Raw genomic sequence first — 16,826 nt, forward strand, 5'->3', positions numbered from 1 at the left:
GAAGCATTTTATAAAACGCAAAGTGCATTTACAAGATTGTAATTACAAATTGCAAAGGTTCAATAAATTTTATTTATATTTATTATTAAGGATCTTTACAAAAATTTTGTTGAAAATATCTCAAATTTCATTTAAATGAGACCAATTTTAGTGTCGCAGTGATGCATAGTGATCCAAAAACGTTTGATAAAATATTCAAAATGATATACAAAATTGTGTTACAGCCAGCTTTCCAGTATCTTAACTACCACTTGGAACTTCTTCCCTGTAATGGGACAGTTTTACCCTCTTTTCACTCTCATGTAATTGTGCACAGAGACTTAAAACAGCTTTGTTAGGAGGACTGCTGTTTCTTATGCACTTTCTCTTAAGACATGACATTATTATTATTATTATTATTCCTGACACCTCCAAGGAGTCCGAAGACTCATCGCGGAAGGACACCTACAACTGTCTCAACTGATACAGCTGTCTCAACCACTACGCCGAACCTCTACTACGAGTCGTCTCCATCAACGCCATCTACCGCCCACCTCCAGTACCACCACAACTGGTATTCTGTGTCTGTATTTTGTGTGTGTTCTGAAGGGCCGATTTGTCTGTATGTGGGATGAAAAACCTGAGTTTCCCGGAGAAAAACCCTGCTACCTCCATATGAGAGCAACTAACTCACATTCGATTGAAATCGTTCAGATTAAGATTCTTCCCGTCATGACGAGAATCGAACTTAAGCCTATTCCAATCGAAGGGCGCAATGTACCGTCGTTCTTCTAATTGTGCTATGGAGGCGCTATCTTGATATGACTTGATATCTCATCTGATCCCATGGCTATATATATATATATATATATATATATATATATATATATATATATATATATCACTCAGTAATTCAACTTTTCTTCTTCTGTTACATCCCTACCATCAATTTTCATTTAAGTTATTCATCCATAATCATTCTTCATTTTATTTTCCACGAATTGAAAGAAGCTTTTCAGCTTTCGTTTGTCCTGCATGGCTTCCTTTCATATCTGATTTTGCTTTCTCACCATACTAGTTACCCTTGTTCGTGTTTTTTTCTCATTGTGATCAGCATACTCATGAGTATGAGCATGCTGATCACCATTCATCTTATATACTATTCCAACATTTGTGTTTTTTGCAGCTCCTGTTTGATAATGACATTCATCTATTAACTCCTACCTGTATACCTTAATGTGCAATCTGATGTTGCTTTCCTTAAATACCTCTTGATTATTTTCAATGTACTACTAACATTATTTTCTTGTAGTTTCTTAATACATGGCATAGTTGCACTATCTTCTGAGTTTTATAATCAACAATTTTGTAGTTCTGCATATACTTCTTCTAAATTAAAAATTTCACATGCTTAACCACTTCACAGGTGAAGAACTTCATGATTACTCGCAACTTTGATTATGGCAAATTTTCTGATACTGTTGCCCGATTGAACATTCTCAAACCCCCAGGTCCCTTCCCACATGCTGTTTAATATAATTTTCGCTCACTAGCTGCATAAATTCCATTTCTCTCCCTTCATGATTCCCTTTCTAATCTTTGTTACCATAGTTGAAGTTCTAATGATTACTTGCTCTGTGCTCTTTGATCTAATTTGCTGACATGTAATTCACATCTCCATTTGCAGTCTCTTGCTTATAGGAACCACCACCTATTAATTTTGTCCTTTTGACCCTTATATTTTTGCACTCACATTAGATTGCTTCAAAGGTGCTTCTTCCCTCAGTCCTGCTTACTTGTTCTCTTGCATGTTGCATTTCTTCTGCTGTCACTAGCAGTACCCCTCTCCCTGTCCTGTTGTTTCTATCCTCTCTGAAAATAAAGTATCTCTTACACTTTATCCCTGTAACAATATCTTCTGCTATCAACCAAGTCTTACTGATGTGTGCAGTTTTTGGACTAATCCAACTGATCAATGCCAATAATTCATCAACCTTTTTCATTATGATTTAAAAACAAATAACATTAGTAAGCTTGATTCTAGCACTTTCGTGTTAGATTTTACCTGAGTAAATAAAGTTTTTAAATCACCTTGCATTACCTGTAGATTTGAGTTATTAAATTATTGTGTTACTCTGTTTAATAGTAAGCTGTATCAACAAACATATTATATATAATTAAAGATTGCATATAAATGTGATTGATAAAGAAATGTTTATAGAAGAGGAGGAGAAATATAGCGATAGTAAGATATGCTTAAAATTAACATCATGAATTTATGCTTAATAGCACAGTGCTTTAGTGATAAAATATTTACTTTCTGATTAAGTTCCTGATTAAGTTTGAAGAGTGTATATACATACATACATATATGTATATATATTTATTTATTTTATTTTATTTTATTTTATTTTATTTATTTATTATCTATATATATTTTTTTTTTTGAGATGTCATTCAAAAAAATAGTTGCAATGCATTTTATAGCTGTTTGACTTTGACCGAGAAGTTCAGCCTATTTTGGAGGTTATGGTTGGACAAACATTAGAACAGTCTGTTATAGAAGTCATGGAGGAAGAAGAGCTAGCAACGCTTGTAGACATGCAGAAAAGATTTGAACAGAGAAGGAATGCAGAATTAGCTGAGAGGCAAAGGCTGGAAGAACAAGAAAGAAGACTCTTTGAAGAACGGGTAGGCAAAATCATTATGAAATGGTTTACTGTTGTCAAATATTTGTATCAATATTGTGTGCACAAATTGCAATTTTTGTTTATAATAATTTGCTGCTTGAATAATCAAATGATCAACAAATACTTATGTTGATGTTTAGTGGAGAAACCCCCCCCACACACACACACACCGGTTTTATTTATAAAAATAGAAGTCATACTAACTTTGACGTTTTATTCGGTTTATTTTCTGTTTTCTACATACTATTTAACAGCATTTGACACAAAATCATTAAAGTATCACAATATTAGGCCTACAATAAAAATTAGTTTTAACACTTGCAATTAACCAAATTATGTATTCAAATGAAGCAATATTTAACTAACAAGTATTGAAATGAAACAATATTTAACTAACAAGTATTTAATTTTTCCTCTGTAAAAATAATTAAACATTTAAATGTCAGTCTAATGTGATGGATCGGCCTCCTTTTGGGAACAAAGTTTATCAAAACATGGTGTAATATCAGAAATGGCCACTCTAAGTTCTTTAGCAATATTTAGTCTTGAACAGTACTTTGACTTCATAGCTGCCAAAGCAGAAAAGCCTTTCTTGCATAAATAATTTGTTACAAAAGGAATAAGGATCTTCAATGCTTTTTGGCTCAAAGTTGGGAATTCCCTGCCAATAAAACCTGTATCATCAAAAGTTTTTCTTTCTGTATTTTTATTTATTGTTATTTTTAAAACTGATTTAGTGCAGTTTTAATGTTTATCTGTAGGAAAGTATGCTGCTCTCCCTTTCAAGTTGCCCCCCCCCCCCCCCCGAGGGTCGTGCCCCACAGATTGAGAACCACTGATCTAATTAGTTAAATAAATTTAATTAGTTAATTGTTATCTTGAATTATTATCTCTGGATATGTAACTTCTCCACTAAATATCAACTTAAGTCATAATGAATATTTAAGTACCATACCAGATTCACGAATTCTTGTTATTGAAAAGAATTACATCAGAGGAAAACTCACATAAATAAAACTTGATTAGCATAGAATTTTTGCCTAAATATTATAGGCGGCATTAGTATAAGATCACAGAATAGCAATTAAACATTAACGGACAATTCTAAAAAGTGCCACCCAAATATATATATATATATACAGCAATCCCTCGATTAATACGCACCCGAATAGAAAATTAATAATACCAGGTTCATTTGTAGTAGTTTTCGCTGAGCATTCACTTCAAAATTCATTTCATGATTTTATGAGCATTTTTGTTTGTGCTTGGTTGAATGTGCTTTTTTTTCTTCTTTTTTTTTTTTTTACTGTATATTGTATTGAAAAGAAACAGAGAGGAAACTATTGGCTTTTGAAAGGAAAGGCTTCAGGAAAATAAATAGAACTCATTGGACAGAACAAAAGATTAATGCACAAGTGCTGCAAGATTTGAATATCCCTAATTCAACTATTGTTAACACGGTTTTATTATTATTATGATTACGGGCAACTCCAAGGAGTCCTCAGACTCATTTCAATATTCACACAGTATCTATCATACTTTGCCTTGAACTCATTCACAGTCATGGCAATCACAACAGATTCTGGCAGCTTATTCCACTCATTCACCACTCTCCAAGTAAAAAACCTAGCTCTAACACACCTGCTAACCACACTCTTGTCCAGTTTCCATGGATGGCCCCTAGTCCTCCCACCACCAGTCCTGTTCTGAAAAATATCTTCTGAATTAATCTTATAGAAACACTTCAATAATTTGAATGTGTCAATCATATTATCCCTCTTCCGCCTATCAACCAATTTCTGCAACCCACAAATCTTCAACCTGTTCTCATTAGGTTTATTCCATAGACCTGCTATCATCTTGGTCACTCCTCTCTGGATCCTCTCCACATCCTCTCCATCAAGAAGAAACCCTGGCGCTCAAATCTGGGCACAATTATCTAGATGGGACTTATCAAGGCTTGATACAGAGGAACAATAACTAGTTTGTCTCTACTTGTTAAAGTATTTTTCAGCAACCAAGTGATTTGATGAGCTGTTTTGGCCACTTTTGCAATGTGCCCCCTAAACTTCAACTCCCTATCCACCAACACTCCCAAATCCCTGGCCTCATCAATCTCCTGGAGTACGGTTCCACCAATGTGATATACTGCTGCTAATCTTTTCACCCCACAATGCATAACCTTACATTTTGCCACATTAAATTGACATTCATTCTCCTTAGCCCAATCCTCCAAACTATCCAAATCATCCTGCAAAATTTTGACATCCTGTGCACTCACTATTGCTCTACCCAACTTTGCATCATCAGCAAACAAGTTAACACTTCCTCTCAGATCCTTTCCTATATCATTCATGAACAAATTGAACAGTAGTGGTCCAAGAACAGAACCCTGTGGCACAACACTAGTCATAGGCCGTCTTTTGTAGTCTACTCCTGAATAAACCACTCTCTGATATCTCTCCATCTCGCCAACCCTATAATTCATCCCCATATGCTGCAGTTTACTGATTAGAATTCCACGTGGTATCCTGTCAAAGGCCTTAGCAAGGTCCAGCAGAATCACTGTAAACCCATTACCCTTATCCAGTTCAGCCGTCACTGTGTTATAAAACATGAGCAAGTTACTGAGGCATGATCTACCCTTCACAAAACCATGCTGTCCCCCATACAGTATCTCGTTTTCATCTATCCATTCCTCTATTTTCCTCTTGACTACTTTCTCCAAGACCTTGACAACGACTCCTGATATGCTGATTGGTCGGTAATTTACAACAGCAGTCTTGTGGAACCTCCTTTATTCAGTGGAACTATTTTCCCCCCTCTTTCCACCCCATCAGGACTAACCCAGACCCGAGACTCAATTTGGTCAAGGGCACTGACAATTCTTTAGCTGCTTCACGTACAACACGAGTTGGTATACCGTCCAATCCAGAGATGTATTCACATTGAGGTTTTGTAATAGACTATTCACCTCCACTTCATTCAACACAATTCCCATATAAGCTGTTGGTTCTTTCATTCCTGCAATGTCACCACCTTAATGACTTATTCTTGCAAAATGTTCACTCAGTAATTCCACTATATCAACTGATTCGGTTACCTCCCTACCATCAACATTCTTTAAAATCATTCTGCCATATGCATTTTTTCTTTTACTTGCAAAATTTCGAAAAAACTGTTTGGGATTCTGTTTAGCCTGCATGGCTAATGTTCTTTCATAATCTGCTTTGCTTTTCTTACCATGCTCGTTACCCTTCTGGTCTGCGCTTTATACCGTTCATGTGCCTGCTGGTCACCTTTCTCCTTAAATTCCCTCCATAGTTGTTTCTTTTTTTGCAGCTCAAGCTTAATGGTGTTATTCATCCATTTAATCCCTATGTGATTTATTATTCATACTCTGGGTATTCAGTCAGCCATTGCCTCCTGCAAACACTTCTTAACTGCCTCCCATGCACTATCAACATCCAGCCCTTGCAGTTTTACATGCCACGTCACTGAACCAATCAAACTCCTAAGCTTGTCATACTTACCAGCCCGATAATTCCACATGTACCCTGTCTTAATTGTAAATTCCACACTTTTAGCCACCTCCCAAGTCAAGACCCTATGATCGCTCTCTCACCAATTGGTGGCAACATAGTCATATTCGTTAGAGCCAAATTCTCAGATGCAATTATTAGGTCAAGCACTCTCTGACCCCTAGCATTTTCCATTACATGCTGTCGCATATAGTTATCCCTTAATAACTGCATAAAATCCAATTCCTTTCTCCCATGTGTCTTCTTCTACTTCCAATCAGTGTTACTATAGTTGAAATCCCCCATATAATTACCCTCCTTCCACTCATTGCTTCTATTTGCTTATGCATACTATCTCCACCATCTATTCCATCACCTGGTCTATAGCAGAACCCAACTGTATATTTTGTTCTGCTAGTCACAATCTCACACAAAATAGCCTCAAATGTACTCTTTTCTCTATCCTGCAATTCATCAGCTATCATCAATAACACTCCTCCCCCCATTTTATTCTCTCTGTTCCTCCTGAACACACTATACCCTCACATTCTATCCCACTAGCTATATCATCTTCTGTCAGCCATGTTTCACTAATGCCAATAATCTGTGGCCTGAAAGAGCCAACCAAGGCCAAAAATTCTTCCTTGTTGTTCCTAATACTCCTGGCATTAGTATACATGAAATGCAGAAGCCCGTTAGTCCCACCCCTATCCTGATGCCTTATACTAACTATCCCATTCTGATTTGTTATCCTTCCTACTTGCTCGGGCATGTTATACACATTCATAAACTCAACTGCCTCCCTAAAGTCTGCATATCCATTCCCCCCCCCCCCCCCTTAATAACTCTAGTTTCCCTGAACCTGCACATCCACTTCATTCAACAACACTTTTTCCAGTCTCTGCACACCAAATCCATTGAGATGCAAACCATCCATCTTATATAAATCCTTTCGCCCATCAAACTCACTCCACATGTCCACATACTCCACACCACTCCTCCTACATAACCTGCGCATAGAGTCATTTGCAATTATGGCCCTCTTTCTCAACTCTTCTCTGTCATACCGTGGTAACAGACTCACTATCTTAACTTTCTCATGCTTTTCTTTTGTTTCCTCTAGTAATTCCTTCATGTCTTCTCTCATAGCAAATTTATCACCTTTTAAATAATTTGTTCCTGCCACTACTATAATTTCTTTCACCTTCTGCTTTTGCACTCTGATAGACTCACTTACATCCTTAATTTTCGCACCCGGTTTGTACAATTTTATCAAACTCACCTATTACACCTCTTGCTAAAGGATCACCGTACAACACTCACTCCTTCATTTTTCTTACACTCCCAATCATACTCATATTTTTCTTATCATACATTTGCCTTTTATTAGCTGATGTGCTCGGTAAACAATTTTGCAAATGCTCAAGCTGCCGCTTTAACCCTGTGTATCACTCCACGCAACCGTGCGATCTCACTCATTGAAACTAATTCTTCAATTTTTTTATCCGTTAAACCATTCTATTGCTCTGTATTTTTACCTTCACTCTCACTTTCAACACTGCTCTCCAAGCTATCGGGTACTACATTGCAAATTCCTATCATATCACTATTTTCTACATTCTGACTTTCAACATCGACCAATGAATACAACCTCCCAATGAATACAAACCCCCCCCCCTTTCTTCAGCTTTTCAAGAAACTTCTTAATAGATTCCTGTTTTCTCCTTGAAATATTTGCCTGCACATCATTGCTATGTTATAGCTCTTGTGACCTCTTGTGTGAAATCAGTGTAGGTATATATATATATATATATATATATATATATATAAAAAATTATAGTGGGAGTTGTAACAGAGACTTATATGAGAATAACGGTAGATGAGTTGGATGTGATTAGGATATCGCAGAATGTTAGTGTAAATATGACCATGTATTATGAGAATGTGCTGGAAATTGGCAGTACCTCTGACCAATCTGTTTAATTTAAGTCAGCTCTGGTAAGGAATCAAGAAAGTGGAAAGAGAGAAAAATAATTCTTGTTGCATAAAGTAGACTCCAAGACAGAGGTAGCAAATATCGATTTATCAGTGTCTCAGAAGTGGTGGTTAAGGTATTACAGAAATTGACCATAAGTAGAATTCAGCAATGGGTGATGTTGGATCGTGAATGAGGCCTGCCATTACTAGACAGACCTTCATCCAGGATCCAAGAAGAACATGGCCTAATTCAAAAGATACCTGTACTGCTGGTGCAAATTGTACTATAAATAAAAAGAAAGGGGGGGGGGGGGGTAAAGTGTATCATGTAAATATTAAATGAGCGCATATCTGTCTACCCAAAGAGGGAAAAACACTGTAGGTTATGTTGTATGTGATATGTCTAGAAAAAGGGATATATGAATTTGTGGTGAGGCGACATATTTGACGACCAACCCAAGAATAAGCTGCATGAAACAGTGCATACTTCAGTGGTGACTAAGGACCCTGAGGTCATGACCTTGGCAAACTCATTAGTAATCCTTACAAGTAAGGTTCGTGAAAAGAGACACACGTGGACAATTCTCTTGGAGGAGCTCTCTCACGCGTTCAAGTGCAACGTCATCGAAACGACCGTGACTGAAAGCTGCAGTACAATAGGAATTGTTGGTCGGAAAAAAAAGGAGAGAGAGAGTAGAGGGAACGTGAAGCAGGAAGGAGGGGAAAAAAAGGGGAATGTACGAAGCACGGAAGGCAAGAAGCGTCGGCTGTAGAACAAAGGGGTGCCAGTGCGGACAGTCGGATGAAGTCCGATGAAAACCTCTAAGTGCAGACCGACAAAGAAGCTCAAGACCAAGTGGAACCTCAACCACGATGTCCTTCTAGAAGGGTTCACAAGTCCTGGAGATGCATGGCAAAAAATTCCCACCGACAACAAAGTTCCAGTCTGCATTGATCCAAAAGGGAGAGTGCTCCACAAATTGAGTCAAGTCCAACCAGGGTTTTCACGTGACTCGCACTTGGTGACGAAGTGTGACTATATGCTGCATCAAATGGTAATGTAAAACTTTGCTATAACTAAAATATGTTAAATGTTGAAGGGGGAAGCAGCTAGGACCTTTCATTAGCAAAGGAAGCTGAGACTATTTGTCGGTATTGGAACTTATAGAGACCTTGGACTGGTAGTCCGAAGACCCATGTCATGTGATCGTCACATCATGCATATATGTGTCACTTTAGCAGTCTCTCTAGAGATCCATGTTCAGATAATTAATAGTATATGCTTATATATATAACATTCTTAGAAAATAGCAATCTTGTCCTGTTTGAAATTGTCATGTATTACCATGTAGAGCTTTTAAAGTTTAAAATAACAATTAACTGATTGAATGATTTATGTTCTATGTGTCCCAATCTTGTTAAAATTAAACTTCGTATTTCTTGTTAAATCCTGGTCACTGAATTGTGTTTGAGAACGACATTGCCACTCACCAACACACGAACTGTGATAAAAGAGGAAGAGTATCTAAATAAATTTAGTAAGGCTAGGAGAGGGCATGACTGCAAAATCCCTGAATCTACACTGTTCTACCTGACTTGGGTCAAGTAAGATAAATGTTGGATTCAGGAAGGGCCCGCGACATTCAAGGGGGTGACTCTAACTGGCGCAGAACAAAGAAATTTGTTAGATCCGTGATCCAAGGGAGCTTTAGATCCCAGGTCAAAGGAAAGCATGCTAAACGGCCATATACAAAGCTCAGAACAAATATACCATGAAGTGGCAACGTAACAGTGGATAGGAATATGATGATGCACTGTGAAGAACAATACAGATTTGTGAAGGATAATTCTTGCCTTGTTTTTTATAATAAAGGAAAGTTGAGTTGGATAAAGAAAATGGCTACATGGTAATACTACTGGACTTTGCAAAGGAATTATTATCAGCTTGTCTTTTTTATTGGTATTTCTCTCAAATCTACAGATTCTGTAGATTTTAGAGAAATTTTTCATATTCATCATCTCAATGAGAGTAACCTGGTGCATAAACTTATATTATCTTAATATGTGTGTTTTTTTTCTTTTGCCTTGAATCTTAGCAATTAATCTTGAAGATACTGGGATAATTTCTCATTGAATTTAAAGATGATTTTTTAATTTTTTTTTACTATAGTTGCTGTTCCTTTTTGTGTACTTTTATCTTTTCTTCTTGAGTAAAATATTCTTGTATTTTGGATGTTAACATAGTCCTTATCTGTACAATGAGTTTTTACTACCTACTCCACTTTTTTTTTTTAATTCTTCAGATTCTTCTCATTTCTCGTAAGTGGGCTCTGGGGAGACACATTGGCTGCCTCGAATGTGATAACATTTAATACGTTTTGTGACTGCTTCAATATGTTTAATAGTTTTAGGCAAAATAGCGCAGCTTACCATTTTGGTGTTGCAGAGTATAGTCTATTAAAGATAAGGGTGGCACTACAAGAAAAGGAAGATGGGGGAAAAATCATCCATAACTCTCGAATATAGCATTGGGTTAAAGGGACAAAAGAAGTGAATGAAAGAAGGATATGGAATGGGTCTATAGTAAACATATCATTATTATTATGGGCCACTCCACGAGTCCTTAGACTCATCGAGGGAGGCCCTAAACCATGTCAAGTACTTTCCAACATTTGTGCAATTTCTATCATACTTTGCTTGAACTCATTCATACTCATGGCACCTACAACAGACTCTGGCAATCTATTTTACTCATTAACCACTCTCCAAGGGGAAAAAAACCTAGCAAACTACATTCTTACTCAGTTTCCAAAGAAGGCTCCTTGTTCTCCCACCACTAAACCTGTTCTGAAAAATTTCCTCTGAATTAATATTGTAAAAACCCTTCAGTAATTTGTGTATGTCTCAATCATATCTCCCCATTTCTGCCTGTAGTTTCTGTAACCCACAAATCTTCAACCTGTTCTCGTAAGGCTCTTTCAAGTGACCAAGATGATAGACTTGCTATCATCTTGGTCACTTACCTCTGGATCCTATCCACCTGTTCCTTACTATCAAGAAACCCTGGTGACCAGATCTGTGCGAAGTAGTCAAGGTGGAGTCTTATCAAGGCTCAATTAAGAGGAATAATGACCTGCTTATCAAAGTATTCTTCAGTAATCAAGATCTGATGAGCTATAGAGCTGGTAATCTTTTCATCCCAAAATGCACAATCTTACACTTTGCCATATTAAACTGACATCCATTCTCCTTTACCCAGTCTGCCAGTTTATCCAAATCTCCTGCAAAATTATCTGTATTAACAATTGCTCTACCCAACTTTGCATCATCATCATCAAGCAACTGAACAGTTCCTCTCAGATCCTTTTCTATATCATTAATGTACAAATTAAACAGTAGCAACCCAACAACAGAGCCTTGCAGCATGCCACTAGTCACAGGCCTACTTTTAGACTCTACTCCTGAATACGCTAATCTCTGATATCTTTCCCTCAACCACCCTCTTATCCACCTCACCAACCCTGTATCCATCTTCAATTTACTGATTAGAATTCCATGTGGTATCCTGTCAAATGCTTTTGCAAAGGCCAGCATTATCACTATAAACCCATTACTTTTATCCAACTCAGTTGTCACTATATTATAAAATGTGAACAAGTTACCGAAGCATGACCTCAGTAACAGTCCCTCGACAACTACTTCTGATATGCTGATTGGCCGGTAATATGCTATGTTCCTTGCTTATAGGAGCCTCCTATAAGCAAGGAAACTATTTTCCCTTCTTTTCACCCCCTTCGGACTAACCCAGAGTCGAGACTTAGATTAAACAATGTGGTCAAAGACATCCACAATTTCCTAGCACCTTTGTGTAAAACTCGAGCTCATATATCATCTAATCCCTTAGCTGTATTCACATCAAGGTTCTGTAATATGCTATGCACCTCCATTTCATTTACCTCAGTTCCCATATAAGCTGTTTTCCCTCTCGTTACTGCAGTATCTCCACCTGGATGATATACTCTTGCAAAGTGTTCGCTTAGTAATTCTACTATTTTAACTGATTCAGTTGCCTACTACCATTGGCCTTTGTTAAAATTATTCTGCAATAAATATTCTTTCTTTCTTTTACTTGCAGCATATCGAAAGAACTGTTTGTGATTATCTTTAGCCTGCACTGTTAATTTCCTTTCATACTCTGCTTTTGTCTTTCTTACTCCACTCTTTACCCTTCTGGCCTGCGCTTTGTACTGCTCATGTGCCTGCTAGTCACCTTTCTCGTTGAATTCCCTCCACAATTTTATTTTTATTTTTATTTTTTTTGCAACTCCAGCGTAATGATGATATTCAATCATTTAACTCCCACTTTATTTATGCCTTTCCCCTCAAATGCTCCTTTACCGCTTCCCTTGCACTATCAACATCCAGTTCCTGCAGTTTCACATGCCATGGCACTGATCCAAACTTCTCCTGAGACAATACTAGGCCTGTAATTCCATATATTCCACATATACCCCCCTTCTTAACTGAAAATGCCATATATTTAACCACCTCCCAGGTCAAGACCATATGATCACTCTCACCAGTTGGTGACAACGTGGTCATATTGGTTATATACAAATTCACAGATGTAATTACTAGATCGAGCACTTTGAAATCCTAGTATATTCCATCACATGCTGTCTCAAGTAATTATTCCTTAGTAACTGCATAAATTCTATTTCCTTCCTCTCATATCTTCTCTCCTCCTTCCAATATATGTTCTCATAGTCGAAATTCCCCATAATAATTACATGCCCTCTACTGATTAAGCCTATTTGCCAATGCATACTATATCCATCATCTTTTTCATCCCCTGCTATATAACAGCATGGCCAGATAGCTTCAAATGTGCTATTTTCACTGTCCTGCAGTTGAACTTCTACTCTCTTTGGTTGTAGTTCATTGGCTATCATCAATAACACTCTTCCTCCTCCTCCTATTCTTTTCTCTCTGTCCTCCCTAAACACACTATACCCTTCACATTCTATCCCACTGTGTCATCTTCTGTCAGCCATGTCTCACTAATACTAATAACCTTTGGCCAGGATGAGCCAAGGCCAGAAATTCCTCCTGCTTGTTCCTAATGCTCCTGGCATTAGTGTACATAAAGTGTAAAAGGCTCTTAGACCTACCACTATCCTGACTCTTTATTCTAACTATCCCATTCTTGTTTGTTATCAGTATTACTAACTTAGGCATTTTATACATGTTCTTACACTGAACCGCCTCAAAATATTTGGCAGTGGTGGGATCCAAATCCATTCCTCATTGAGACTGGTGTGCCTAAAACCAGTGCCTTAAACCGCTCAGCCACACTATCTCATATTAGAAGTATATTGAATGAAGTAAGAACAAGTATAGCATTAGGTACCTCGAGTTCATCATTACTAAAATAAGCTCCCAAGGATTTCATTTATGAATGCTAAAATTTCATCACCTTTATTTTTGATGCTTCTATCATGAAAACCAAACAACCAGTTTGATGCATATTCTAGTAACTCTTAAAACCTGATTAGCTCAAATAAGCAGTCTGAGTTGATTCATCAACCAAATTCTTTATCTCACTGCTGCAGTCATTTCATATCTTGTCCATCAAAACTAGCCTCACCATTCTCAGAATTATCCATTTCCCATGGTCACTTTCAAGAGACCTGAGTTCAAATCTCATCAAAAATATGCCATCCAGATGAAGGTGAGAAGGTGTTTTTATTCCAGAGACTTGCTAGTTTCCCTCCTGCAGAACATTCTGTTAAATTATCACCTTATTGTTAATTCTGTCCACTTACAGAAGACTGGGAACCTGCAGGGCATTTAGCATTACGAGTAGGCTAAGTTTGAGATAATCTGAGAACCATATTTACAACTTAACTATCACCCCCTCAAACATATTCCTTTAACTAATCTGAATTACATATGTGTGTCTTGATGTTCTGTTGATAATTAATGTGGTCTTAATGAATTATATAAACATTCCTTTTCGATCTCCATTCTGAAAGAAAATAGAAAATAGCACTCTACAAGGAAATTTGTCTTTAGGTGATTTGAACATATTTGTATATGTGCTGAATACAAAAATGGCATCAATATTGTTTAGTCTCTTTCACAGTTTACTTAAGAAAATATCTTTTGTTCAGTAGAAATCACCAGCATTAATGTAAGGATGACACTTGTGAGAACACATAGGAAGGTTTGCATTATATCACATTTTATGTATATATGTCACTATTCAGTGAGATAGCTTCATTCATATGCTACGATCATACTTTTATGCAACTAAAACACAAAATATCACAAGACCTAAAGCACATTACACATTTGAGCAAAAGGATAAGAAGAATGGATGAATCTGTCGATTGGTTTTTTGAACAATTGAAGGAAGTAATGTAGTGCAGAGAGACTACATCACAACCTTCATTATGCTTGGTGGGGATATATTGCTGGAGATGGAGGAAATAAGAGACCTTATTATGGGCTCTTATTTCCATTTTCATTGCCAAAATTGTGAGGACAGCACCACAAATTCTGAGAATGATGTGGAGGACACTGACTTGAGAAGTAAGGAGATTCTTAGCAAAACAAGTGTTCTCTGCCAGGTTAGCAGGAAAAAGACCCAGAGGAAGACCAAGATATAGGTCAGGGGTTCTCAACCTTTTCCAATGGCGTACCACTATATTTAATTCAAGATATTAGATGTGGTAAATTAAATTTTACCACATTATATATTGGTAAATTAAATATAGAAATAGACAGAATCAGCAAAGCTGGTATGGTGGGAAGTCAATTGAATAAATTCATATGGAATAAGAAAGAAATTAGTCGGAACACTAAATTAGCTGTATATATACAAGACAGTGTTCAAACCAGTTTTAACTTATGGATGTGAGAGCTGGGTCAGAAGTAAAACACTTGGCCAAAGACTAGAGCCACAGATATGAGAGTCCTGAGAAAGATTATAGGCGTGAACAGATGGCATCAATGGCAATATCATATTAAAAATGAAGATATTAGGAAAGAACTTGACATTGTCAGCATCCAGGAATGCGTTAGCAGAGCTAATCTCAGGTGGTATGGTCACTTAAACAGAATGGGTGAGGAAAGATTAGCAAAACAAGTGTTCTCTGCCAGGTTGGCAGCAAAACGACCCAGAGGAAGACCAAGATATAGGTGGATTGATACGGTACAAAGTGCCTTAGACGATAGAAATATAAGATCTGATAATGTTGGAATCTTGACAAGTAACAGACTGATTTGGAGGAAAATTGTAGATAGGAAGTTAGTAATGATGTAATTTTTTTCATGTAGTACTATCATATCCTGTACACCCCTTGAGGGTACACGTCAGGAATTTGATGATGATGATGATGATGATATTAGATGTACCAGTAAGGCAGTGGCTCACGTACCACCAGTGGTACATGTACTATCTGTTAAGAATCCCTTAACAGATGGTATGATTAATACACTAAAAAAGGTTGTAATCTTGACAGGTAACAGATTGATTTGGAGGAGAATTGAAGATAGGAAGTTAGTGATGATGTAAGTTTCATGTAGTGCTATCATATCCTATGCACAACATGAGGGTATACATGTCAGGAATTTGATGATGATGATGATGTTCCATCTCAAAACACCGATGCCATGACATTTCCTGCTAATGGAACTGGCTTTGTCTTCTTTAGTGCTGAACAACCAGTTTCTGTTCACTGTTTTGACTGCTGTTTGGATTCTGCTGTGTAATGGGACAAAATCAGTTTTATTCTTGTTAAAATGCTCCAAGCACTGTTCAGAGATTTTCATTTGAGTGCATTTTTGATCTGCTTTGAGCAAGTGCGGCACCCATCTTGCGGAAAGCTTTTTCATTTGCAATTCTTCATGTAAAATATATCCTACACGTTCTTTTGAAATGCCTATAGGCTCAACAATTTCACACACTTTGACTCGTCGGTCATCCAATGCCATATCGTGCACTTGATCAATGATTTCTGTTGTTATTTTTTTTTGCATGTCCTTCATGTGTATCATCTTCAAGGCTGGTATGGCCATGTTTTAACTCAGCAGCCCATTTCTTAATTGTCGAAAACAAAGAAGAAGAAGAGAGCCCATAAGCTTTTATGAACTTTGAATGACTTTCTTTTGGAGTTAAACCTTCTTTTACAAAGAATTTTATAACCACACGATATTCAATTTTATCCATTTCAAGGGAATACAGACAACACTTTTGCTTCAGACAGCTGTATAAAACAAATTACTTGATAGAATGACTTGCAATTTGACATGATTGCTTATGACAGATGTACCAACTTAGAAAAAAAAAAATCTTGCCGATAGTGTTGCCATCTATGGTTGAGGCTGAGAACTTTTCAGACCATCCTCGTAGACCTATCTGTGTATTAGTTATTGTAATTAAAGTGCTGGAGAGGCTGGTGAGAACCAGGATCCAGAATTGGATTGACAATTGTTGTATTATCTTTGATGGACAGCATGGATTTGCTAAAGGGAAGTCATGTTTTAGTAATCTACTTGCTTATTACAATAAGGTGACAGTTTCATTGGACACAGGAGATACAGTAGTATACTTAGATTTTGCAAAGGCATTTGATGGATTATCACATGATAAGCT

The 16,826-nt window shown here is 37.0% G+C and overlaps 1 protein-coding gene across 1 annotated transcript in view; it reads left to right on the top strand.

Moving 5' to 3' along the window:
- LOC150104676 (radial spoke head protein 3 homolog B-like) overlaps positions 1–16,826 on the top strand; it is a 184,833-nt gene that overhangs the window by 104,427 nt on the left and 63,580 nt on the right. Inside the window, exon 5 of the mRNA XM_090395869.1 lies at positions 2,467–2,670. Coding sequence (XP_090251995.1) covers positions 2,467–2,670 — 204 coding nt within the window. The remainder of the gene's footprint in view (positions 1–2,466; positions 2,671–16,826) is intronic.

Source organism: Typopeltis vanoorti, chromosome 7 (assembly GCF_054136105.1).
Source record: "Typopeltis vanoorti isolate ZY-2024b chromosome 7, IOZ_Tvanoo_1.0, whole genome shotgun sequence".
NCBI classification, from domain to species: domain Eukaryota; kingdom Metazoa; phylum Arthropoda; class Arachnida; order Uropygi; family Thelyphonidae; genus Typopeltis; species Typopeltis vanoorti.